Source organism: Indicator indicator, chromosome 2, assembly GCF_027791375.1.
Source record: "Indicator indicator isolate 239-I01 chromosome 2, UM_Iind_1.1, whole genome shotgun sequence".
NCBI classification, from domain to species: domain Eukaryota; kingdom Metazoa; phylum Chordata; class Aves; order Piciformes; family Indicatoridae; genus Indicator; species Indicator indicator.
The window spans coordinates 19,860,446-19,886,733 of record NC_072011.1 but is presented as its reverse complement, the minus strand read 5'-3'; the positions used below and the strand labels follow the sequence as shown (position 1 = coordinate 19,886,733).

General features: G+C 37.4%; 1 protein-coding gene across 1 annotated transcript in view; it reads right to left on the bottom strand.

Moving 5' to 3' along the window:
- Positions 1-26,288, bottom strand: part of SYNE1 (spectrin repeat containing nuclear envelope protein 1) — a 295,201-nt gene that overhangs the window by 114,899 nt on the left and 154,014 nt on the right. Inside the window, exons 67-86 of the mRNA XM_054395242.1 lie at positions 26,085-26,255; positions 24,966-25,292; positions 23,783-23,935; positions 22,403-22,570; positions 20,653-20,829; positions 19,660-19,806; positions 18,287-18,412; positions 16,686-16,862; positions 14,611-14,876; positions 11,972-14,132; positions 11,202-11,539; positions 10,410-10,554; positions 9,228-9,446; positions 8,136-8,398; positions 6,411-6,576; positions 5,680-5,835; positions 5,426-5,578; positions 3,313-3,495; positions 1,665-1,802; positions 242-427 (exon numbers count right to left, since the gene is read on the bottom strand). Coding sequence (XP_054251217.1) covers positions 242-427; positions 1,665-1,802; positions 3,313-3,495; positions 5,426-5,578; positions 5,680-5,835; positions 6,411-6,576; positions 8,136-8,398; positions 9,228-9,446; positions 10,410-10,554; positions 11,202-11,539; positions 11,972-14,132; positions 14,611-14,876; positions 16,686-16,862; positions 18,287-18,412; positions 19,660-19,806; positions 20,653-20,829; positions 22,403-22,570; positions 23,783-23,935; positions 24,966-25,292; positions 26,085-26,255 — 5,820 coding nt within the window. The remainder of the gene's footprint in view (positions 1-241; positions 428-1,664; positions 1,803-3,312; positions 3,496-5,425; positions 5,579-5,679; positions 5,836-6,410; positions 6,577-8,135; positions 8,399-9,227; positions 9,447-10,409; positions 10,555-11,201; positions 11,540-11,971; positions 14,133-14,610; positions 14,877-16,685; positions 16,863-18,286; positions 18,413-19,659; positions 19,807-20,652; positions 20,830-22,402; positions 22,571-23,782; positions 23,936-24,965; positions 25,293-26,084; positions 26,256-26,288) is intronic.

Below are 26,288 nucleotides of genomic sequence, written 5' to 3'. Positions count from 1 at the left end.
GAGACATACCACAAACAATAACCCCATCTACAATGGGCAGATATGACAAGACCTGCAAGAATCTTGTCCCTGTCTGGAACAACACTTGAAAGCAGTATCTCAAATGGCACAAGATATGGACTTCAGACAATACAATCATGCCCTTTATAAACCACAGATACTCTGCATTGCTAATAGGCTCAGAAACATGATGTACACATTACTCAAGCTGTCAGCATCAGAAAAAACTGCTTTCAAGTACCTTGGCAGCATCTTGGAGACTTGGTAGCCGCACTTTAATAACTTGCTGTAATTCCTCTGACCGCCGCCCCAGTTCCAGCACTTGCTGTGACATTCCTTCGGTGCAGTACACACTTGCCAGATACTCAATCCTCTCACTCATAGCCTCAAGATCACCATGAATCTCTCCAGACTCATCAAGCATAGCCTAGATGGAAAAGAAATGATAGAGTTTGGCTTCATATAAATGTATCTTCATATGGACATATTTCTGTTCTGCAAAGTTCTCCATTTGTATACGTCTGTAAGAGCATGATTACATTGTGTGGATTTCCTGTAAGGCTTAGCCAATGTGCTTAATTCTGAGTGTGCTTCAGTTTACGGAGACTAGGCAACAGAAGAGTAAGTCATGAAGCTTTAGTAGCTGTACTTACCAACACTTTCATTTTAGTGTTTTGATAGGCAAGGTGTATAGCAAAATACAAGATATGGATAGGATTAGTTCTAGAAGTCTGATATATCTAATAGGAAGCAGCAGAAAACACTTGGGTGCAGTATTATAGCAGGGCAGTAGTCATTAATGCTGCCTTAAAAATGTCATTGGATGGTGTTAGTCAAGCATGTATCCTCATCAACTTCTGAAGCAGGGAAAAAGTCATGGCAAAAGCATACCACAAATGCTATGTCCCAGCTATCTTGAAGATAAATTGCCTGGAAGTTCTTATTCAAATAAGTATGTCATACTACATTGCCCCAATGTAAGTGGATACATCTGACAACTCACATACATAAAAACACCCATAATTAATGCAGTCATATTTTGGGATTAATGAAACATGACCATCTTATCCTATTTTGATTTATTTCATGTGACCATGTTACACTGGGCAGGCTTGAATCTCATCAAACTGCTCTACTGATCTTACTTACACATTCTACTTACAGAGAATGAATTGTACCGTCACAGGGACAGCAAATCACTCTGATCTGAAATATTCAGGAAGCAACTGGAAGAAACTCATTCATTAGGTATTAGCCTCAGAAAATTTGGTGTGAAACTCATCAGATGAGAACAAAGGCTATTCTTATTTAGTGTAAAGGAGAAAGTTTGGGATTACTTTTTCTAAAAACCATGTTTGGTTAACTAAAATTTTAGAGGACTATTACCTGCAGAGACACACTATTCAATCAAAAGCTACAATGAAGCCAATGTACTTGAATGAACATGGAGACAAATCGTGTGGTTTTAGTCAATAATAACACATTAAATTGTCCAAAGCAAATTAAGCATCTTTAAAACTTCAAGGAACAGTCAAAGCAATCTAGCATTTTAAGACATTTTTAACTTGAAGAAGGCAAACAAGTTGTACAAAATAAAGCTTCACTGCTTAGAAAGTAACTGCTTTCATACATCTCCCTTGAAATTTCATAGCTTATAAAATCACCTGGTAGGCTTTAAACTGATCATGAAGCTGAGAGGAAGAATTCCATGTTATACTACCATGCACTAGGATATTTGCTTTCTCGATCCATTTCAATATGAATTCCAGCATCTCATTGTATTCTTCCAAGTGTGAAGCAGCCTGGACATAAAAGAAAAGAATCCACTTAAGCTTATGACACAATTCTGTACAGTTCTTAAGAGAATGATAAAGTTAGTTGTATTTCATTTGTTGTTTTTAACTTGTGTATCATTTTAACAACTTTTTCTTGCTGTTGAATATAAGTTAGTAACTTGTCTATTTACAGAGTTAGAATAAGTCTGCTTCCAGTGACAAGAATATCTGTTTCATGGGGGAAAAGGCACTATAAGAATGTAGGTTACAATGGGAGAGCACACTGATGCTCAAATATATTTCTAGAGGTTACACTTCCTGCACATATTTCAGCCTCACACGTTAAGTTCCAAAAATATCTTCTTACACAGTTTGTGGCTCACTGCAAGCTTCCTTTATGGGATTCTTTATTTTATTTTGTCTCTTTCCATGTCATGCCCTGAATCACCTTACTTTAAAACCTGCTTTGTCCACCCTCTCATATCTCCAAAAAGAGAAATCAAGTTGCACTTATTTTAAAATGTAGGACAAAAGCTCTGCTTTCCCATTCATCCAATTTCTGTTTAGCAAAGTACTCTTTATTTCCAATTTTCTTCTCATATAAGAGGAATAATTTCACTGGTTTTCATGCTTTTGTCTTGTGTGGAGAACGGATAAAATCCTAGGTGGCTGAATTGTATTTGCATGCAATATGCCAACCTATATATTTTTTTGTAATAGGAAGTTGATTTCTTGGTGATGAACAAAAATACCTAAATTCTAAAATTATCTTTGACTGAATTGTTATTTTGATAGTAATTTTCTCCCTCTGTTATAAACAATCTTCCAGAGTAAACTGAAAATAATAGTGTAAAATAGCTAACGTTTTTCAAGCCCTACAGGAGCTTCTTTATTTGTGTAGAAAACAGAACTCAGAATTTATCAGGGTATTGACAGCAGAACCACAGAAAATCCATTTTCTTCCGTTTTACCTAGACTTTTTGTAGATAAAAATGATTAGCAAAAAAATACCTAAGAAAGTTTCAGGAACTTTGAACAGCAGGAGTAGCATCTTTCTGAATGCTGAAACACTGAATAAGAATTAATCACTATCAAGGCATATAGGCAACTGGATATACAAATTATATTCACTCTATATATGGTGACTAGAGCACAACATTTATCTTCTTTTTTTTTTTTTTAATGTTGCAAAAATAGCTAACAATGATAAGGTAAGAGGCCTTGAAAAATAAAATGAGATACTATTTCCTGACATACTACTGTTTGTCAGAAAGTCTGAAATCTTGACAGGGTACTAGAAGAACCAACCAGAAGATGGTTCATGGAAAAAAGGATGCTAAAGCAACATTACAGAATTAGTTTGCTCTCCTCATCTGATCCATCTGTGCCTCTGAGTTGTGATGCAAGTTCTCACTAATAATAGGAATATGTGCCAAGGAATGTCCTTTCATTTCATTAAGTACAGGGAAATAAATGAGAATTTTGTATGTTCCTACTGTTTCTAACAGGAAACAGCAAAAGCGATTTGAGATCATACCTGACTGAGCTTGGCTGCTCTATACTCAGCCTGCCTTATGGTCTGTTGATGCAAAGCAGTGAGTTTCCCTATCCTGTTAGCCAGCTGCTTAGCCAGTGGTGTGTTCTGCTCTGCAAAGCCTTGGACTGATGCATCTAATTCCAACAGCTTTATGTTGCAGCAGTCCAACTCTTCACTAAGGATCTGGAGAGAAAAATAAGAAAAATCAGTAATCCGGGAAGTGTTAGTTTTCTGGTTGATTATTTCTAGTGAATCTTGAATTTTTTCTACCCTGTCCAAAGTCTCCATAGTTTGTTCCATTTTTATTCTGGCTGGAACCCAACAATGCTTGTCTAACCAGAAAGGCAGGATGTTTGGTCATCTCTCAAATGTGTGCCATTATTCTTTCACCTCTGACTTCGTGGCTGAAATGGATAACTATTTTCCCTACCATAGGCAAAAGAATGAGTCACTTCAGAATGACCATTAATTGTTCTTGGACATCCTTCTGTGTTTATTTTTTGAAATGGTCAGCACACATTGCCAGGACTGAGATTTTTAATTATTGGAAAGGGGGTTCATTTTATTCCTGTCTTAAAATATACCTTTAAACCCCCAGAAATATGCCATTAAAGCATTATAAAACCTTTCATTTTCATAGCTTGGTCTTGACACAGAAGCAGAATGGATCATGTGACTGGTTTAATTGAAACAGATTTTAAAATCAAATTTTCTTATCATATTTACTACATTTCTGAAAAGCATAAACGGGAAACCTAAAATATTCCCCATGTTTTTTATAGATTGATAACGCACAGTTTCTTGGGGAGAAGGCATTGGAGTTTTATTGTATTTGGGTTTTATACCTAAGGTGTTAATGATTCACTCATTTTATAATTTAAATACAATAATTCTCAGCAAACATTCTAGACCCTGATTATTTTTAGAAATTTAAATTGCAATTATTAGACAAAAAATTGATTCAGAACACTGCTTTAGCTACAGGTGTTTCAGAAAGCTGCCTCAAGCTCCTGGACTGTCTACATGTAGACATAAACACATATGTTGAAATACTCACCTAAATACAAAGACACACATTTCAAGCAGGTATAAATAAATGTCTCTACTATAGAAACTATGCCGAATTTATATGCTGTTTAAAAGTAAGGAAAGGATCCATGTGACTTGGGTCATATGGACTCAGGATTAAATGTTAATATAAAAGTATCATTTGCTGTAATCATAGCCAACCTGATATCAGGAGTATCAGCTGAGTGCTGATAAAAATGCAGTGACAGAGTTTTTTGTCTATGCAACATGGGAAAGCATATTTCACTTGCTTTCTGCTTACATAATGGTATCAAGGAGATACATCAAATTTAAAGGGATATATTTTACTGACATCTGCAAAGCAAATGGTACTGTGGAACACATTGAGAGCAACTCATGAAAATAAACAATTTTTGACATACTAGACATGCCAAATCTTCTATTAATATGCTTTGCTTACTTTCAGACAGCAACTTAGTCCTAAATTTCTCTCTGAAGATTTAAAAAAACAAACCAAACCAAAAAAGCCCCATACTCAACCAAGCCCTTTTACATCTCTCCCTCAAAAATAATTCCTTGCTCTAATATGATAATCCTAACTTGACCACACCATCTCAGTAGAGATGAGCTTCTCTGAGCATGTTACATACCTACATCTAAGAAAACCTACAAAAAGAACTGAAAGTTCTCTGCATTACTCTTAGTCACGCTAGTTTTACTTAGTTATTGAACCAAATTATATGACACTGACTACTGGCTAAGCAAAATTCTGGTTATTGCCACTAAAGACTTACTGCAAGGAATGGTCTTTTCAATACAGACTGGGACAAGGAGCAGTTTGGGAGCCTCAAGATTTCCCAGATGCAGTTGTGCTCTTATTTAGAGGGAACGGCTTAACTTTGTCCATCTGATTTGGTTTTACTCTCAGCTACTTCTTCCAAGTTCCATTACTCACTCATCAGTCCGCCCCTATTTCTGCCCTTTCTTCTGTTGAACTACACTAAAAAAATGAGCCTTCACAAATACAAATTTGTTACGAAGTTCAGAAGAATTTATGGCATAAATAAGCAAAGCTATGTCTTACCTTTTGTTCATGCTTAGCCTGTGCTATATCATTTGTTTTCTTTTTCAGTTTGGAAAGAATAGCATTTAGTTCATTTGCTATTTCCTGAATTTTCTGACCAAACTCTTGATTCAATGTTTTGATCTGTTGTGCTTCTCTTTCTTTGATTTGAATCTGTCAATGAGAAGAATTAAATTCAGTAACCAGAAATATCTCCTCCTGAGAGGAAATTATTTTTCATTTAACTTTATTAGCATTTATCTACTATGCTTTACCTGATCCTGTACAGTTACAAGGGCCAGACCAACTTCTGCTAAGTGGAGAGAGAGTTCAGAAGGCAAAATGGTATAAAGTTCCAGGTACTTATTCTGTTGTTGCTCAGCCATTTTTTCAACAGCCTGTCGATGAGTAGTTGCTTCAACAAGGAGAGACTAACAATAGAAAAGCAGTATTGTTAAGAACAAAGGGAAAAATACGTCTGCATAAACTTATTAAACACAGAGACTACATGCACCTTGCAACAAAGCTAATTGCTTTCAACTTTTTAAATTAATTCATTAAAAATAAATTTATCTTGGGATTCCTTGGATTCTGACTGCTTGCCCAGTTCTGTGTTCCCACATGACCACATGCATATAGAAAATAGTTTTCAACACCTCTAGCAAAAGGACTCTATTTTGTTGCCTCACTTTCCACCTCAAACTGTAGAGACATAAATGTTATGTTCTGTCCATTCACGTTCTCTGTTTCACCAGAGAAAAGAAATATTACTAAGCAGTGTGCTAGGTACATAAAAATAACAAATGCAAGCATTTAAATATCTCTTAATATCTTAAAAATAGGGTAATACAGTCCACCAGATGCTTCATGTTTCATGAATTCATCTAGTGGCTTACTCAAAGACTAATTAATATTGTCTAATTTGAATTCATGGTGGTTTTGAACTCAATAGCAGATTACAACTAAGATAAATACTGTCATTTAGGAACTGACAAATTTGATATACCTGCAACTCCTGAAGTTGAGTATCCACTTCTACATCAGGGCTTAATAAGTATTCTTTCGCTTCTTGGATCCAGGACTTCACGCTATTAATCTCTGCTTCAACCTGTTCTCGCTCCTTCAGCTCCTGTTTGACCATCTTCACACCCTTTTTCACTTTCTGTTGCATACTTAAGAATCAAAGAGAAAATAACTATGTGTGAAGAATTAAACAATGTCTAAAGACATTGTTTTGGTAAAAAAAAAAGATACTGATAGTCACACAGCAATAAAAAGTGGGGCAGTGTTGCAACAGAAGATGACTAAAGCAGTGCGGTTAGATTTCTCCTGTTTATCTTTAATTAGTTCTTTGTAATTAGCAATTTTATGTATTTTGACATCAAGCACCCTTTTGAAGAAATGTAAATATTTACAATACAGACATACATCTGAGCTCATCACCACAGACTGTCTTTATTGTCAGGAGGTAGTCAATTCTAAGGCATGATTTAGGACAATTCATCATTTTAAAAGAAATTCGTAATGCAGGTCAGAAAACAAATATCTTATACCTATTTCTCTCCCAGAATTAGAGAGCAAGAACTAACCAGTTCAGATGCAGATATCTGTAATCTAAAAAAAACCCACAAGATAAATTCTACCCCTGTTCATGAGATTTGCTTTGGCTGAATACCTAGGATAAGGCATGGATCAGACATCAGAACTCCATTTTTGATCCAGGGACCTATTGCCACACTTCCATTAAGACAAAATTTCCACACTTCCCTCAAGAACCTGGTTCTTCTGTGAAAAACAGCATCTTTTTCAGATGACAGCTCTGTGAAAGATCTGCGGACTCCTTGTAGCTCTCATGTCTGTGACATGGATCTTACTTTGACATTCCCACGTTTGCATGGCCTTTCACAGGTGAATCACTATTTACATGAGCATGAAATCACCACAGACCCTGTTTCTTAGACAAATATACTAAGGGAAGAATGGAATTTATAAAATGCTAAAATCTACTCATTTTCCACAGAAATCACTCTTCTACTGTAATTGATTATGCATGCACACAATGAACTTTCCACAGCTATGTGCAGGGTTTACAGTTTTTTCATTCACTTTCCCTCTTCATCTTTCCATTGTGGAGATCCAGTTAACGGCATCTTAGTGAATTTATGAGGTGGATATGAGTCCTGAAACCTAGCCATCAAACATTCTGCTTTATATACAACAGGGAAACATTTCAGATTTAGATGAACATTCATATAAGCACAGGGTGAAACATTAAGATGTTTTGTTTGCCCATGCAATAAATTTCTCTGTAAATTCCATAGGATATCTACTTTTAGTAAATAATGTTTATAAAAGGGAAAACAAAGTGATAAACTATGCTAAACTTAGGATACAAAGAGATGAAAGGTCACTGTTAATGGTGAGATGAATCTGAAATCTTTTAATCAGTTATAACTTTAATGTACTTCATACAACTGTTATATAAGTTACTGTTATTATGTAATGCAAGAATTACACAGTTTAGAATATGCACTCCTGCTGATGAAAATAACAAATAATAATCACCTTTCAAAATAAAGACTATTTAAAACTAAACTGATGCTCATTTTAAATATAAGAACTAATGTTTATTTTAAGTATGGCAACTCTGAATGATAAAAATTATGTGAACTCTTATTAAGGTGTTGTAATGTACCAGTTTTGTAGTGAATCTTTTAAAATATTGCCTTACTTGTGGCATCGATCTTGCATTGCTTTGATTTCTTGCATGACTGGTAGCTCCTGTTGAGATGTAGATTTTATTTCCACATCCTGAAGCATGTTGACAGTGTGCTGTTTGAGCAGGCCCAAAGATGACAGCTGGTGCTCCACATCCAGAAGGAAACTGCTGTGGTAATCCAGGAGTTCTAGGAGCTCCTTCTTAGTTGCCTTTTCCACTGAGCTTTCTGGTAAGCGACTTTGTAGTTGATCTATTGCTATGGTGGCTTTCTGAATCTATGAGAAGAGATGCAATCTTGGCTATAATTACATTAAACAGTGGGTAGTACAACTGATACCAACAGGTGCTGTAAAGCATTTGTGATACAAGGCTTGTGCAGCAGCCTCTATAGCAGATATAAATCTATGCTCTCATGTACTAGATCTCACTAGCTAGCCCTAGCTCTTCACAGTGGACTAGACCTTGGCAAGGGACTTTTTTTTTTTTTTTTTTTTTTTTTTTTTTGTCAAGTGGTGAGTGGCTCCTCATTTTTTTTTTTTAGTATTGCCATAGATCCTAGATCTTTACTCCAGAACAAATGTATCTTTTGGAAAAGTCACACGTGTAACAAAAAGATTATCTCCATTCCCAGGGAACCTGCAATCCGAGAATGTGATAATGGACAACAGATAGAAAGAATCAGGTAGAGGATATTAAGGGGAAAAAAGAGACTAGTGATCAGTGAGCAGTAAACAGGAAATATCACTACATAAACTTACAAATAGCACCTGCATACTCTTAAGGAAAATGAAGAGGTGGACTTAAACTAGAATAGACTGTCTGAGGAAGGAGAACATAGAGGAGAAGATTCTGAAGAACCATCAGAAACCAAAATAACTCTGTATTTACTATACATACATATGCATAGAGAAGAGCAGGGCAAACCTTGTAGACAGTATCTTTAAACCCTAGATCTTCACTAGCTGATTTTAACTAAGACCTGAGAAACACAGATACTATTTTTGCTATCCACTTTCTCTGCTATAAGATGATTAATAAGGCAGTATAATGAGTGAAAACCTATGTGCAGTCAACAAAGGAGGAGTTACCAATACCAGAATTTACCTTATCATTAAAGCCCTTCCATTCCTGCACTGCCTCTTCCAAAATTTTCTCTTGCTCTTGGGCTACATTCCGGAGCCGTGTCCAGCGCTGCCAAACTGTTGTCATGGATCTACTTATAGTTGCCTTACTGGCATCATTGCTAACTTTTTCCAGCTGTGAAGCCTTTTCTTCAAGGGCTGTAATCTTCTCATGGAAAGAATTCACTACTGACACCAGAGTCTGAAAAAGCAAAAATGAGCACTGTTTTCCTCTTTTACAACACAACTCATAATTATTCAACACACTTGCAGATAAACCACTTGCATGCACTGTAAAGAGGAGGCACTCTATGCTGGGTGAGGTGGTTAGGTACTACTTTCTCTTTCATACACAGCATATTAGCTACACCTACTTGAAAGTCTCGGTCCTAAATGCAACTCTCTGCATGCAGCAGATATCTGGTGTATTCAGATTTTCTCTTCCTTGCTAGTCCCTCAAAAGGTATGGAAACAAGTATTTAAGACCATTCTCATAGCAAACATTGATTTCTAACAGAGTCTAAAAATGAAAGAAGCAATTCAAGTGTTTAAAAATATATTTATGTAATGTTTGTCTTTAGAGTAATTTATGATATCCAAGGATATTAGAATATTCTCATGAAGCTGGCAAACATGACATTACTCTCAGAGGAGATTCCTGAGACACACTGAGACACAGGTGGAGACCAGGCAAGATGTCTGAAATGTGACTAGGTGCCTACAATAAGGCAACAGATTAGCACCATAAGTACTGGAAGAGAAAGTATTTTTTTTTTAAGTTACATTTCTTTCTTTTAGACTAAGTTAATATTAAAAATCAGCTCTTCTTGTCATAGTAAAACTAATCCATGTAATCCAAAGTAGCTGGACATTTCTACCAAACTGAATTTCTTATAGGTACACAATTTGGGGGCTTACGCCAAGGCTTTTAAAAACCTCTTTATTCCTTCCTTTTCTCTACAGATGAGGGCACGTAGACTGACATTTGCTGAGAAGTGATTACAAATAATATGTGTATTCTACACACCATATCTTTGTGTGCTATGACACAGTTACAGGAAAAGATGTAAAACCCCAAATTCAAGTTGCCACAGGTATGAACCTTCATAACATACATTTATCATCACTGAAGGAAAAGGACGGCATGTAATTTCCAGTATCTTACCTTATGTGTTAGTAATTTCTTTTCTGCTTCATGAGAAGAAGTGCCTTTAGCTACTGAGAATTCAGATAATTTTTTCTCAGCCTCATTCATCACTTCAATAACCTTCTGTCTTGCTGCCTGGTACTCCTGCCATTCAGATGCACACCTTAAACAAATATAGTTCCAGACGAACAATTTAGGACAATATAAAAGCATTTGAAAATCAAGAATGTTACTGCACCTGATTTTCAGTGTAACTGCTTGGTTTTGTTGTTACATAATATTTTCCAAGGAAAAGAAAGATTATTAGGAAAGAGCATACACAGAAGCACATGCTCCTGATTTTCAGCTGTGCCTTAGAGATTTAGTAGCCCTTGTTTGACTTTGCCTAGGGTGTGTTTTAAACCCACTCAAACTTGGAATCCAGAAGACTCAGGAATAAAAAGTAACAGAGATACACTGGTTTAAAAGATATTTCTTTTTAATTCAAAATGTCTGCTTCAATTTCATTTGTTTCTGTCTTGTGTCAGGTGAAATAAGGAATAGTCATTCCCTACTCTTCTCCTCAGTGCCATTCCAGGCTACATATAATTTCATCATCTCTTCCTCAGTATCACACATCTAGTCAGTCACTGGCAGAGGAGAAAACAATCTAACAGCTCTGACTCCCAGTATCAACTTCTCTCACCAGTACCATAAACATTTAACAAAACTTCAATTAATGTGATCTCTTTTTTTCATCACCAACAAGGTGATGTTAAAGTGAAAGAATAAAACCTAGACTGCAAACCCCAATAGAATTAATGAATATACCTTTGCAGCTGCTCTTGCTGGGTTCTGGCTTCTTGCTTTGTCCCTTTGGCCTTTTCCTCTAATGTAGCTACACTCTGTTTCAGCTGCTCTTTTGCTGTAGCTTGCATAAAGGGCCCTATCTCAGACACAAGGCCTTGTAACTCATTCAAATGATTACTAAACTGGCTTTCTGTGTGGAAAAATTCCATGTGGTGCCTTAGACTCTCCTCAGAGTTCTCAACATCAAGACCATTTCTTGCTAAATGTAGAAATTCCTGCGCATCCTCAAGCCAGTCGTTAGCTATCTGCATCACTTGGTAGTATCTTTGGCATATGCTGTACAATTTATTCAAGGTAGCCTGAAACAAAAAGGAAAATTACACAGAGGGTCACAGACATAAAATTCACAGCATCACCAAAAATACCATCTTCTGAGAGTCTGGATATTGCCCCTGCACGTTTTCCTTTCCCTTTATTATATCTACAATCCAAGTTCAGAGTGATGACATGGAAGGTTTTGAGTGAGTTTGCAGTTCTACATGCAGATATAAACCTGTATTTAAGGAAGCCTTTTCCCCCTCCCCACACACCTAAGTCATCCATGGCAACAGGTCACAACCCAAGACATAAAAAACAAAAACAAAAAACTAAACAAAAAAGCCCAAACCAAACCAAAACAAAACCCCAAACAAGATTATTAACATCAATCTTTTCATGATGATTGTAACACCAAGACTCATCCTTTTTCATCGTTGTGATCAAGAAACTAGTGAAACTTAGGGTGCGCTAACCTGTCTCATGTGTATAGCTTCTTGAACTTCACCATCTAGTTCTGTCAGCTCAGCAAGAGTGTTTTCCAGGTCAACAGGTATCAGCTCCTTTGCTTTCATATATCTTTCTTTCTCTTTATTGCTCAGTGCATTCATTATTCTCAGGCTTGACTGCACTTCTTCCTGATGAATCTGAACCTTTCGGATTTCTTCTTGGATGCTTTGCAGTTTCAGGTCCAAACTCAATGTTCCATTAAGTTCTGTTTTCACCCATCTCAACCAGTCAAGTGAGCGGCAGATTTCTGTCTGGAAGTCTATACTTTGCACAAGCCTGTTCTCACACTCCATCACCGTGTCATCAATGGCAGCATGCAAAGACTTTAGTTTCTCTTGCCAAGACTGCACTTGGTGATTTGTTGCCTCACATGCAGATGAGTCAAGCTGTGGAGAAAGGGCTTCTAGATGTTCAGTTATTTGCTTCAGAAGGCTCTCAGAGTCTTGCAAGCTGCCCACCAGAGAATGGTATATTTTTAACTTTTCTTCTATTGGGAGTGTTTCTTCATTTACCTTAGTCTGTTCCTTCTTCACTGCCTCTAGTTGTGCCTCAAATTGCATACACATTTTTTCATGTTCCTGGCATGCTTCTATTGTATCTTCCAACAAGCTGATTTTCTGTTCTATTTGCCTCTTTAACTTGTGATACAGTGTGACAAGTTTTAACATCTCATCTGGTTGCCATGGCTGGCCAGTGCTTCGAAAGGCCTCCTTCTTCTGGTTTAGTTCATCCACTGCTGTACCAAGGCTCAGCACTTCACCTAAGAGATCCCTGTAGGCCTGCTGGAGTGACATAGCCTCTTTAGCTAAAACAGCAGCTGGAGCTTTGTCCATGTTAATAAACTGATCTTCTAGCTCAGTAAGAGCTTTACTTGTCAACTCAATCAAAGAGGCATACTCTTTTCTGGCATAAATTGCTTCCTGAACCTTATACAATTTTTCTTTTGCCAGAGCAGTGACAATATTGAATTGCTGAGGGAGAATGTTAAGTTTTTCATCCAGATAAGAATGATCCACTTCATTAAGTGATGGTAGGATTTCTTGGCCATCTCTTTGCAGCGCAAGCAAGAGGTTTTCATATTCTGGAGATTGCTCAAGAATCTGTTGGTATTTTGCCAACTGATTGAACAGTTCAGAATCAGAATTCATTACATTGACTTCTGGGAATGTGATAATATCAGCCTGTTTTAGCCAATGGCAAGCTTTATCCAAGTCTTCTTTAAAATATTTCCTGGAAACTATATTTTTCTCCAGTTCTAACAACCTCTGGTTGCATTTCTGTAAAACAGTGTCATACACATTCTGTAGTTCTTGCAGTTTACCTAACACTTCAGTCTTTTCTTGTTCTGTTGCTTCTTTCATTAAATCCCTTCCTTGAGTCCACAACCCTGTGACTTCATTTTGATAGGCCTTCAGGTTAGCTTGGGCATTCTTACAAGTCCTGATCTGTTTGTTTACATCTTCTGGCAACAGACAAATGTGTTCTGGAAATGTTACCTTCTTCTCATGCTGGTGAATTTGGTTTGTAGCCTGAAAGACTGCCATGAGAAACTGGGTTTTTTCAGATAGAGCTTTATTCAGGTGCTTTCTCCTCTGTCCAACCAGGTCACTGAGACAATCTACATGGTGCTGTGCATCAGAAAGGGCTTTCTGCAGCTCCTGCCTTTCATTGAGCCCTAAGTTGGCCATCACCCTGTCAGCATCCTTCACAAGAGCCTTCAGAACAAGTTGTTTGGCTTCAAGCTCACTGCAAATGGTAAGATGATCCATGAGAAGACTCTGAGCCAAATCTGGAGGGGGGCTCTGTTTAAGAGACTCTGAAATACTAGGCTGCTGCTCCTCTGCCCATTCCATCAGTTCCTGAAATTTGGAACGCACCAAACTGAGCTCTTCCAAGGTTGAAACAGAAACCTGAATTTTCCTTTTGACAAGGTCCTCCAGTTGAGTCCAACGTTGCTCAAAATGACCAAACTGCTCCTTTACTAATTCTCTGTCATCAAGATTCAGATGTTCTATCATCTTCTGTTTCTGATCTTTCAAATCTTCTAGAGCAAATCTCCTTTCCTGCAATGCCAGTGCCAATTTTTGCAAAGCTTCAAGGTGCACATTTGTACTTTCAGCATCAGATCTGTTATCAAAATGGACAGAACAGAAATTAATTATTAGATCCTATCTCAAAGACAGGCATTTAGAAGAGGTCAGAATGAATTATAAGCCTACTATATATAGTATAGTATCTACATTCCTCAGATTCAGATACGAAGCAGATGTAATAATTTATCAGCAGCAACTAAGCTTTAATATAGTAGTCTGATAGACAAAGCACGATACCATAACAGTCAAAATTCTTCCATGTCCAAAAATGCTATACTCTAAGATGGGAATCAATTAGCACTTGCCCTAAAGACAAACATTGACAATACAGCCTCTCAGACTCTTATTATTTCAGTACAAATAATAGTCCTGTAATTATTAGGGGAGGCTTGCTTTTAATTAAGCATGGAAAAAAAGGACTTCTAGTGAATCTCACTTAAAGACCTTCTGTAAACAGCTCTTTCAGTGTATATGCACTAGATTAGCATTGTGTGCTACTCTGGTTTTTTTACCTAGCCAGGTTGTCCCACTCTTTTGTGAGCTTTTCCAAGAAAACTTCAACTACATTCAAGCGATCATGGTAATCCCGTGTCCTTTGTAGATCCTCCTCTCTCTGTACCAGCAAACTGTGAGCCTGAAGGCAGAGGTCCAGCCACTGATTGCTCAGTTCTCCTACTTCCTTGTGTTCAGGTGATTCCTGTCCTTGGGTTAATTTGTTCATCTTCTCAGTCACAGAACTAAGAGCTGACTGCTTAGACTGCAACTTCTGACTGAATTCCTGAAAAAGATACAAGTCAAAACATATATGGTGATGCCTACTCAAAGTTGTAACTTAAATAAAAACCCTGAAAGAAATAAATTGTGTAAGGCCTAATTATCTGGCCAGACAAACACTGTGCAGGTGTGAATTAGAAGTGCCTTCTCTCCCTTCTCCTAACCTTCCTCCCCAATTTATCAGGTGAGGGCAGATTGGTTATAGATGTGAAAGCAAAGCAAAGCAGCTTCCAAGTTTCAGCAATAAACAGAAATCACCATCCAGTCACACCTTGTTGTCTGAACTAGCATTGCTCCCACTATAGACTAAAACATGCAAAACACTGGATCACATGACAGTCATTTTACCAGTACTGTTTCCAGCTCATTTTTTAGCTTTTCCATTTCATAAGGGACTAAAAATATGAAGCAGAGTCCATGAGTCAGTGAGCCCCCACATCCACACTTTGTTTTGTTCCTACTTCTATAATAGCGACTATTATCATTGTCATTATTGAAACAAAGCCAATGATTATCTAGGTATGATTGCTATTTCAGTTACTAAATTGCAGTAAAAAAAAGGGTCCATCTGCATACATATTTCTTACCAAGTAAGAAGTCACAGAGAAGCCAAAACCAGAATACAAAAATACTGACAACTAAAACTAACCAAATATTTTCCCAGTACTTACCCACTGTCTAGGGTAAATATATTTCCCAATTTTTAGTTCCAATAACTGTAACTAAACAACCATGCCCCACTTCAGCACCTGGCTGAGACGATGCATTTTCCCTTAGGGTTAGGTAGGAGTCCTGAAGAAAAGATGCTACTGCCCTGCTCCGTCTCATTTCAATTTGTGACTGTTTCAAATGGAGTTATGCACCTATCATTACCAGGTCAAATTCAAGGAAAAAAAATATATATATTATGCCACATCTAACAGTAAAGCAGGTGCCTGCCTTTCAGAGTAATCCAAAATTTCTGACTGAAATAGTGAAGAAATACAGACACCTGCTTCTTCCTGGACTCTGAGGATAGCAAGGTATAACAGTTTTCAGTCCACATTGTACTAAAGGTAGCCTCAAGGGCTATAACTTTTATTCCAAACACTTGTGTAGAATAGGCACAAAGAGGAAGCACTGCTTACTTTTCACCAGTCTTGGAATATTATAAAAGGAACAAGTGAATTCTAGACCAAGAATATAAAACTTAAGCATTTAATCATTTAAGACAGAAGTCATCTGATTTTCTGCTTCTTCTTTTTACCTACTGACATTTGCAATGTGTGCAGAATGGACATTAAAATTCTCTCTTGTGGAAGAATGAGTGAAGCTCTGTAGGCATATGTTTAATTTTTTAGAATAAATTCAATTTGTTTTCCATCATACCTACTCTCAAGTAACATTGAGTAGCTTCCTAGACTAATTTTGAAAGAGACTGAAATAACTTATAAGTATTGAAATCAAAGAACTTAGCAAGCACGAGTTGCAGAAATTATCTTCAGGTCCACTGAGATCAACAGTTAGCCTATTCAAAGGCAATGGCAAATGAGAACAGTAGGCTAAAAATTGCCTACTTTAAAAAACAAAACAAAACAAAACAACAACAGCAACAAACCATCACAAAACAGAAACATGAATTCAACTACAGTATTTTGCTTTCTGTGTCACCCTGTATCAAGAACAAGGAAACACTCCTCTGTTTTTCTCTGCTATTGCTTAGAGCATATTAGCAATTCTATGCATTATGTCCATATAATGTGGATTATAATAGTATCAGCCACAGGATTAAATTCTTCCTTACCATCTGGTTCTTAACTCAAAGTCTCCTTACCTTAACCTGGACTACCATATTCTGAGCAATGTTTAGCTCCAACTCTGCCCGTCTCCTTTTCAAATTCTGTAGTTGTTGATCTGCATCCTGGAAATATATCCAGAGCTCAGCCTTCATTTGTTTGATATCTTCCCAACCTTGAGCCAAATACTGCGAGTGCATTATCTGTTGCTCAATCTAGAGGAAAAGAAATGAAAAGGAGTAGGAATGCTTTAATGCATCTATTTCTGGAGAATGGAGGATGAATGCCATTCTTCCTCTGAGCACTAAAGCAAATTTCTGCATTAGATTCTGAGTGAGCTAATACTACCCACAAAAAGAGTCTTAACCTTCAAAAGTCATAAAAATCAGACCTATGAAAGGAAATCTGTGGGAAAAAATTAAAAATTATAATACACTTGCAGTAAGTCTAACTGTGTGTATTTCAGAATGTTCTGAGCCTTCTGATAAAGCTTAAATTAACTGTATTGATTTAGTCCACTGCATGCCAAGAGTATTGCTGGACTGCACCCTACATGCCTGGGCAACACCAAATAAAAGGTTAACTAAACACTTTTATTTACCCAGTTAGTTGGCCTATATGCTTTTTGTACAATGCCAGTAAGAAGAATGCTTACCGGATCTAAGCCCATGAATCACCTTAAACCACACAGCTTATTTTGTTCTAAATAGAGCAGTAGGGTGCTTTTAAGGTTTAGACACTCAACCAGCTCAACACATCTCAGCACTGTAACTTCTGTGATTTCTTGAAAGGAGAATCTTATTTCTGAGGTTTTGAATGTTTTTTAGCTATTCGAAGTTTGGAGTGCTCTTTTATTCATTTTTTTATGGATTGCTTGGATTTATACAATTTGCTTCTCTGGTATGGCATATTGTTAAGGTATATATTAATATTTCTGCTCTTGGTAGGAGTAGTTTCAAACATTTTGTCGTGGGTGTATGTGAAACTAAACTGCATATTTACAACAGGAATGCTCATTATGTTTCTTTACTAATAACTTACAATTATAATGCTCATAATGTTTCTTTACTAATAATTTATATTTATAATTTTATTATAAACCCAAGTGTTAAGCTACTTTGAGGTATACTTTTATAAATTCATATGCTGAAATAGATACACTGATTTATTAACTGAATCATTCTACTTTTCATGATTCTTATAATTAATATATTAGTATACCCTAATAAGAACATCAATAATAACAGTAAAATATGTCTAAGCTTTAACACAATACAGAGAAGAACAGACTGAATTGTGTTTTATAAAAACACATCATTTGGATCATGTTTTCTCCCACGAATACTTCTGTGGCTTTAGACAAACATCTTGCAATACTGCTTAAGTACCTTTAGCTTTGTTGCATACCTTTGTACTGCTATCAGGATGGCAATGTGTGGATTTAATTAAAGAATAATTATATATAAAAAAATAAAAAGGCAGAAAAAGAAGGGAACTATTTCTTCAAGAAATATTTAAGATGAAAGTAAGTCGATGTTTCTTTAAGCCATTACCCAATATGACCTTTTTAGAAGAGGATAGATGAGGCATTTAAAGCTCTAAATGGGATTAAAAGTGGGTTGATGTGGTTATCTTGTACCGTTTGCTTTGTTTGTTGAATATCTGTTGCTGTACTCTTCACTGTGGCATCAGACAGGTCGCACATGGAGCAGAGAAGATCTAAATATGTATTTGCCTGCTCCTGCAGAGCCCGGAAACGTTTTACCTGAGGAAAGACAATTCTCAAATAAACTCTGAGACTGTGGAAATAATCTCTTATTTTATTATAATTGTGCATATCAGGTTTTTTGCTTGTTTGTTTAGCTTATTTCCAGAAGATGAAACACAGACATACTTCATAAAATAGTGTAAGGCTGCTCAAAAACTTATGAGTCAATTACCAAAGGGCTTACTGACATGCATTACCTAGCTTATTTCTTTATAAATAAAGCATTGGACAGATACAACAAGGTGATTTACTTTCCCCAGGTGAATTATTAAAGTGTCATCTTCCTATACCCATAAAATTCTCCAATGTCTGAGGTATCATGGGGAAATCAGCCTAATGGCATGTTTTCCCACACCTTCCAAATCTCTCCCAGTCTACAACTGTCAAGATCTGACATCATGACACCACTTATGGTTCTTGCTCTTGATACTTTCCATGGGAGCTCACCTCTCACCTGAGCTACACTACAGGTGAATCTCTGCCTACCTGATCCTCCTAGCCTTGCCTTGTTGCTCCTACCTCATGCCTCCATCTGGAACTGACCACATCCCTACAGACTTTCCTGGTGATCACCAGATGGTGGCTGACAGCAGGGGGGCTCTGCTCTCACTTGTGAGCTGCAGTCCTGCATGTCATTGGGAAGTTGCTGCGCTGATGGCCTTACTCCCCACTGTCCACACACACACACCCTGGCTCCACTGTTATCTGCTGCTGTCCCCTTGAAACCAAGGTACAAAACCAATGTAAACTACATTCAGTTACTAAGAATAATCAAGAAGCAAAGAAACCATTTTTAATGGCTAATGTAGGCTAGAAGCCATTCCATGCTCTCCAAGCTGAAAAATTGTTTTGATAGCCTGATGGCAGACTCTGTGCCCATGGCACTATGAAAGCAGGTCTCATATGGGACCATTAGCAGACAGATGAGCAACTGGAAAAGCACAAAGACATAACCCCTCTGCTAGAAACATTTGTGGAGCATATGAGCAGGTTTGTTTAATTAGCCAACCTTTCTTCAGGTAACGTGTTTCTGAGCATTAAGCAGAGTTTGCAAAAGCCCTATATGATTTTTCACCTGCTACTATTTTTCACTCAAGGTATTCCTTTTGGAGATGGGAATACTACACAGCCTTCTGAGGTGGTCAGACAGAGTATATAAATTCTATTAATACAGAGCTCTTACCTGAACTCACCTTATTAAGAAGGTGAGCTATTAAGATCACTTTCAAGTGCTGAACTCTCACCTGTTTCACTGCATCTGCCAGGCTGAAAGGTGGCCATGTAGTTGGTTTTAGCTCTGACTGCACTGTAGTCAACCATGTCTGGCACTGTTGTAAGGTATCCTGATGATTAACATGCTTCTGGAGTTCATGTTCCAGACTTTGATACACCTAAAATAAGCATTTCGTAAGGTCACCACATTTTCAAACACAACTATTAACTCTCTTCTGTGACCTTGAATACTGTAGATAAAACAGAATTATGAAGACTGTGGTTATTTTAGCCCTTGCACATAAAAAAGTACCAAGAGTTGAGAGCTCCTCTAGCTCTCACTGCATCTTGCTAATTTGTGGACAGTATCTAAGGCACAGCTTCTGAAAAGAAAAAAATATAGAATTGAAAGGCATTGCTCCTTATTTCTATATTCTTGTTCAACATTTTACCGTTGATCTAGTGTGAGATTTTACCTGCCTCTACAAATCTTACTATGGTGTCTACTTTTTAGGGCTTTGTTCGATTTTTGTTGGGGTTTTGTAGATTATGGTGTCTTGATCTTCTAATTGGATTAACAGAATGACCCGGCTAGCCTTTCTTAACTGTATATTCTGGTTTTACTAAGAGAGACAGTATTTCCTAGTACATAATTAAGACCTGCTATGTACATATGCACACTCCTGACACTAAGAGTGCAATCCACACCCTAGTTTGAAGTAGCAATAGTTCTAATTTCTTTGCTCCAGCAGCTCAGAAGCTAGCGTAACTTGAAGGTAGTGAGGCTGTAGACAGATTAAGGCAAAAATTGATAGGCAGCTACTTTTGCTGTCTGCAAGGCAACATTCGGATCACAAGGAATTCAACTGTAGCACAGTAATGAAGTGCTACAGTAGCAGCCTGTAGGCTCCCTTTAAATGGAAACAGTAGAAAGTTTCAAACAATTTAAAGATACAAGTACTTCTAGAAATAACAAAGTATTTTATTTTTAAATGGTATTAAAACGTTTCAGAAACAAGACTTACTCTTTGGGCTGTGCTACATATGGCAGAATAGCTGTCCTTTGTCCCCTGAAGTTGACTTTGTACGTTTTGCTTAAATTTTGCTTGTAGATGTTCTGTACATTGATTGATTAAATAATCGCCTTTGCTCTTAAGGTTGTTCAAACGATCCTCAAATCCTGCAATTTCTTCCATAATAGCCTAAGAAATAGAGAAAATATTTTTGAAGACATTTTAAACCTAAAAGGTTTTGCTTTTTAAATGAGGTCCTTTTCTTTTTTTGTTCTCCTTTAAACACCTCTCATCTTCAGATTTTGAAAAAAGTTTGCAAACATCGTATATTGTTACAGTGAAGCTATTAGAATGCATATTAATTGTAAAATCATTGTCAAAAGTCTGTACACAGATCAGTGCAAGCATTACATGCTCATCTGTGGCAGTTTAGGCTGGATGCCTCCTGTTACTGCCACATAGGTTACACCTTAGGTGTCCCAAGCATCCAACCCAATAAGGTGGCCACAGGAAACAGCGTATTTCTACCCATAAATCCTGCACCCTATAAATCCATCTGCAAAGTCATTCGCTTCCTCTTTCTTCCCTCTCTGCTCCCGTGGGAGATGCTCCCTATCGGGTAGTGGTGGGGGAGTGTTTCAGGCCTTAGGCTTGGACAGCCCTAATGCCAGGAGGAGAAGGAGGTGCGGGGGGGCAGTCTCAGACCTGGCCAGCCTGAGACTCACCTAGCAGTGGGGGGAAGAAAGAGCCCTGGGGGTTTTGGGTACACTCTCAGGCAGCAAGAAGGGAAATGTTTGGGGCCTTTGGGTTTGGTGTAAGGGACTCTGTACGCTTTGGGATATCTTTGCCACTATGCTTTGCAATTTCTGTAAAACACCAATTGCTTTTCCATTTAAACTTTCCATCCCTTTCCAATCCATTTGTGTGAGCATCATTCTTTTGTCCCTCTCAGAGCAATAGAGGATCTGTCCAGCCTTAACCAGGACATCATGCCTCATGACTACCCTTAATTTTCTTTTGTTGTGTTCTCTCTAGGGCCCCATCACCTTTTGCGTCTAACAATGAGTACTAAAGATCTGATGCTGAATCATCAGTTACTCAGTAAGCTCTTCTGCTGTAGACAGTTCTTTCCATTGACTTCAGTGGAACCAAATTTGAGTCTATGGAGGTTACTTAAAGGATGACACACGATGATCACAATGAGTAAGATTTCAAAATTCACCCTTGGAATCTCAGATTCAGGGAGTGGTGGGGAGGATTGGATTTTATCTTTATCTTCTAGAAAGCACTGGTTATCAACATAGTGAATTATTATTAAGAGCAACCCTAACGATATGTTGAGGGAAGAAATGTTACAACTTAGCAAAAGGGGGAAAAAATTAAAACAAAAATAATTTGAAATTTTGAAGTATTTTTTTTAATCCTCAAAAGTGCCAGAGCAAAAAATGCCTTATGACTAAAGTTAACCTAAACTGCTTTTTGTGGTCTATTTCCTGAGACATCTCAGCAAAAATCTGGCACAGAATTTAGATCAGTTTACATAAAAGCTCTTGTGCAGATGCACTCTCATTCAGGAAACAGTACTAACAAAACAATGTAGATTTGTTAACTGCATTAATCATAATGATGATTATTTACACAGAAATAAGAGGGATAAGGCAGGGGAGTGACAAATAACTAGAGGTCTACAGCAGAGATAGAGAAGAAAAGAAAACTTCTGTTTTACTGGACATAGAGAAAGCTTACCCAATAGCAAACCCACCTTGTGATTAGCTAGCTGTTGAGTGATTATTTCAAGACTGTTACTCTCCATGAGGTCAGGGCTGACCAGCCTGCTGGACATGTGTAATAACCATTTCTCCCCTTCTTGCAAATCACTGTTGTAATCTTCATGCTCTTTTACTTTCACCTCTAAGGTTTCAACATATGCCTGCAGGGTCCACAATAACCAAAATTAAATATTCAAAAAATTATAAGAATAATGAAAAAAACAAAACAGAACAGAAAAAAAAAAACAATACCTTGAAAGCATAGGAAGAGAAATGTATGTTTCTTTGAGAGACTTGCAGATGATTAAGTAAGACACCAGAGGGATTACTCGTGTCAATAAACAATGTGGTACTGAGCAGTATTTTCACTCCAGAAAAAAATACCTTATTTTGAAGACCGAGGAAAACACTGAGTATCTCCTTACTTACTTACTCCTTAATTACTTACTCTGAGGGACTGCACATGACCTACCAAATGTTATAGTTGTGTTCCTGCTGTTTACAGCCTTTGTATGAATATACTGCCTGTGATTGTGGTAGACAACTTAAGCATGTTCATATTAAGTTAAAATGGATTTATTCTTTTAAAGTTTTTTTTTATAAGCTTATCTACATTTAAGTCATCAACACTAGATCGGATGCAACAGATGGAAGTTTTGTGGTACAGCAGGAGAATGACTGTAAACTAAAAAAAATCAACTGTGAAAAAAACAAACACCACCTATTGGTGGATGGACTGGCAGCTCAAGGTACTTAGGTCAAACATAAGTACTAACATGGTTTGCAGAGCTTATCCTTGTTAGGGGCACAGGCTATTAAAAGCTTTAGGAATAATCATACTTTAGGATGTACTTAGAAGTATTAGATCTGTCAAAGTACTACACACACGTGGACTAACAAATCAGTGTTAATTAATAATGCCATTGCTGAATTAAATTTTGGCCATGGTGCAATTCATTTTCTCTAGTGACTTCCACTCAACAACTAAATTAGATTAAATTGTTCTAGATCCAGCAGACAGAAAACACAAAATGGTAACATTAAAGGGCATCTTATCCTTTCAAGAAATAATGTATCTAGAAATTTATTGAAGGCGATTCAAATAGTAACCATAGCACAAAGTAAACAATGATGTACCTCTCCTTAGTGCTACAAAGACATCACCTGTCACACTCAAAATTCGTTTCAGCTGCTCAGATTTGTTTAGGTAAAGCTTTTTCCATATTCAAGAACACCACCTTCTCTCAAAGAAAAAAGAATTATCTAACTAAATTATCTAAATTATCACACTGTAGAGGGTGTGACATCACAACATGAAACAAATAGTCAACATCATAAAGAAGGAACCTATAGTTTTCTTCTTGACATTTTACCTTTGCAGTGCTGCAGAGTTCCTGGTAACTGCTCAGAAGGTCTTGAATGTTGTTCTTTAGAGTCACATCATTCACCACATCAAAAAGTGCTTCTCCCTTTTCAATCACTGACTTTATTGAAGGCTCATGGGACAGAACAGTCTGCTGTATGGACTACAATGCAAGCAAAAACTAATATACATATATCTTCAGTGTTGAACAGATATTTCACTAATTCCTCCTGTTCTGAAGCACAGCCTTCTATCATGGTATATATCACCCTCTCCAGATAAGAGCTTTGCTACTAGTACAAGACTATGCTTCTCAGCCACGCTTTGAAATGACTGCTTTGCAAGTATCTAAAAGCAATTGCTCCTTTTGTGAGTGGGTAGAAGCACAGCTGATAATCTGAAGCTGGTGAAGGAAAGGGAGTTAGTATGTGTGAAGACACAAGATGCAAGCGCTAGAGATGAAGAAACTCTGCTCTGAGAAAGAAACTCTGTAAATAGGTGGGAAAGCATCACCAAAACTATCCCCTTAATGATACAAAATGCAAACAAGTGCATAACGCTATACCCTCAAGAGCAGGCAATCTGATCTGTTACATCATTGTGTCACTGGCTCAGACACCACAGCACATGCCAGCATCTACCCAAACGATAGTGAGATACCACCTTCCTAAATGTGTAGGAAGCAAGCACACAAGCTTTAGCATACAACTTTCAGTACTGAAGCTGGTGAGAGGTAGTGGACAGTTTCAGAGAGAATGCCTTGATGGTGTGCAGGTACTGCTCAGCAATAGCCAAAATAATGGTTTGTTGGCAACACTGTTTTAGCCACAAACATAAAGCACAGCACTACATGGGTTGCAATGGTGAAAGTTAGCTCTATCCCAACCATACCCACTACACATCTTCTGAAACATCTGTAATCCTGAAGTATTTTAAACAAACATCATTAAGAGAAGCAGTGAAATTTGTTGTTGATTTTTTTCTAGTCACTATGATGACTGGAAAAAAAAAAAAAAAAAAGAACAACCAGCCATTCATTAAAATCCTGGTGTTCACTCTGGTTTGTAGATGCAGGCATCATGCACATTTTCACTTAGATGATGATCTGGACATCCAGACCAGAGGTATCTCACACATTTATTGAAGAAACAAACTATCTGGATAGAGGACTTACTGCAAGTCACCCTTTTTACCTTGTATTTGGACAGCTGGGCCTTCTTCTCATAAAGTTCACTCTTTGGCTCCACTGGAGCATGTAGCATGGCTTGGTACTCCAAGACCCACTGAGTCTGTGCCTTGTACTTGTCTGAGAATTCCTTTGCCAGCTGAAGGCACTTCTCTGAAGTCATGTGCTCTTTCCTGATGGAGCCAGCCAGCTCTTCAAGCTGTTCCATGTGACGCTCAATTTCTTTTCTTAACTCATCAACTTCATTGTCCTCCATGTACTTTATAGCTCGCTCCCCCTTCTCACGGGCAGATTTCAGTAAACTGTGACCTATGTCCATATCACTCAACAGCAGCTGTGAAGCAAGTGTTGGTTAACACAAAAAGTATGCAAGCTCTTGCCTTTTAGTTTTTTTGTGGGTATTTTTTTTTGTTTGGCACCTTTTCTTTCCTTTACTAGCTTTTTTTTTTTGTTTATTTGCCATAGTTCTATTATCAGTGAGAAACTAACAATCTTACTTATTTATTTTTAAATTTTGATAAGGACACTGAATGAATTGCTAGGGAAATTGAAAGAGCTTTTTATGACAAAATTTCCTGGAGTTAAAATGCGGCAGACTACAAGGAAGAAGAGAAAGAAATACTTCTGTTATGCACTGGGTCTGTGAAGATAAACAGAAAATGAGGGCCATCAGGAGAGGATTTGTACCAAAGTCTGGAATAGATGAAAACTTCCCCTTAGTATGTTTACGCTTAAGGACATAAGAAAAACTCATCTACAACTCTTGAGATGAAATGTGAATTCTACTACTGAGTTATTTCAATGAGGAGAAATAGGAAGCACTTCTTGCCACAGCACATGCTGTTATAAAACATACACGACAAGAAGCCTTGTAAGGAGAATTTATTCTAGGTTTTAATCTAAACCTAAACACATTCATACCTGCCTTATGGAAGGGTAGGATTACATTATTTAGAACTGCTCATAACCTCAACAACCAAACTGTGATCTAATGTGTATATGGCATGAGAACTATACTGGGTGTTCTCTGGACCAGGTGAATTCTGAGCAGCTGTTAAGATGCGTATTAAAATATAGCTTCTTTTTGGCGAACAGAAACAAAAATTGCATTCAAAGAAAGCTGTACCTCTAGTTTCTGTACTTTTTTGTCCATTGCTGTTTTCTCAACCACGTCAAACTTGGTGATCACATTCCTGAAGTTCTTGTTTGTAGCTCCGTACCAATTGGTGTAAGCACTAAAAGCCAGTTCTGACTCCTCCATACAGCGTATTTCTTCTTCCAGAAACTTTATTTGCTCCTTCAAACAAATATGGAGGGTAGGTGGAGGAAA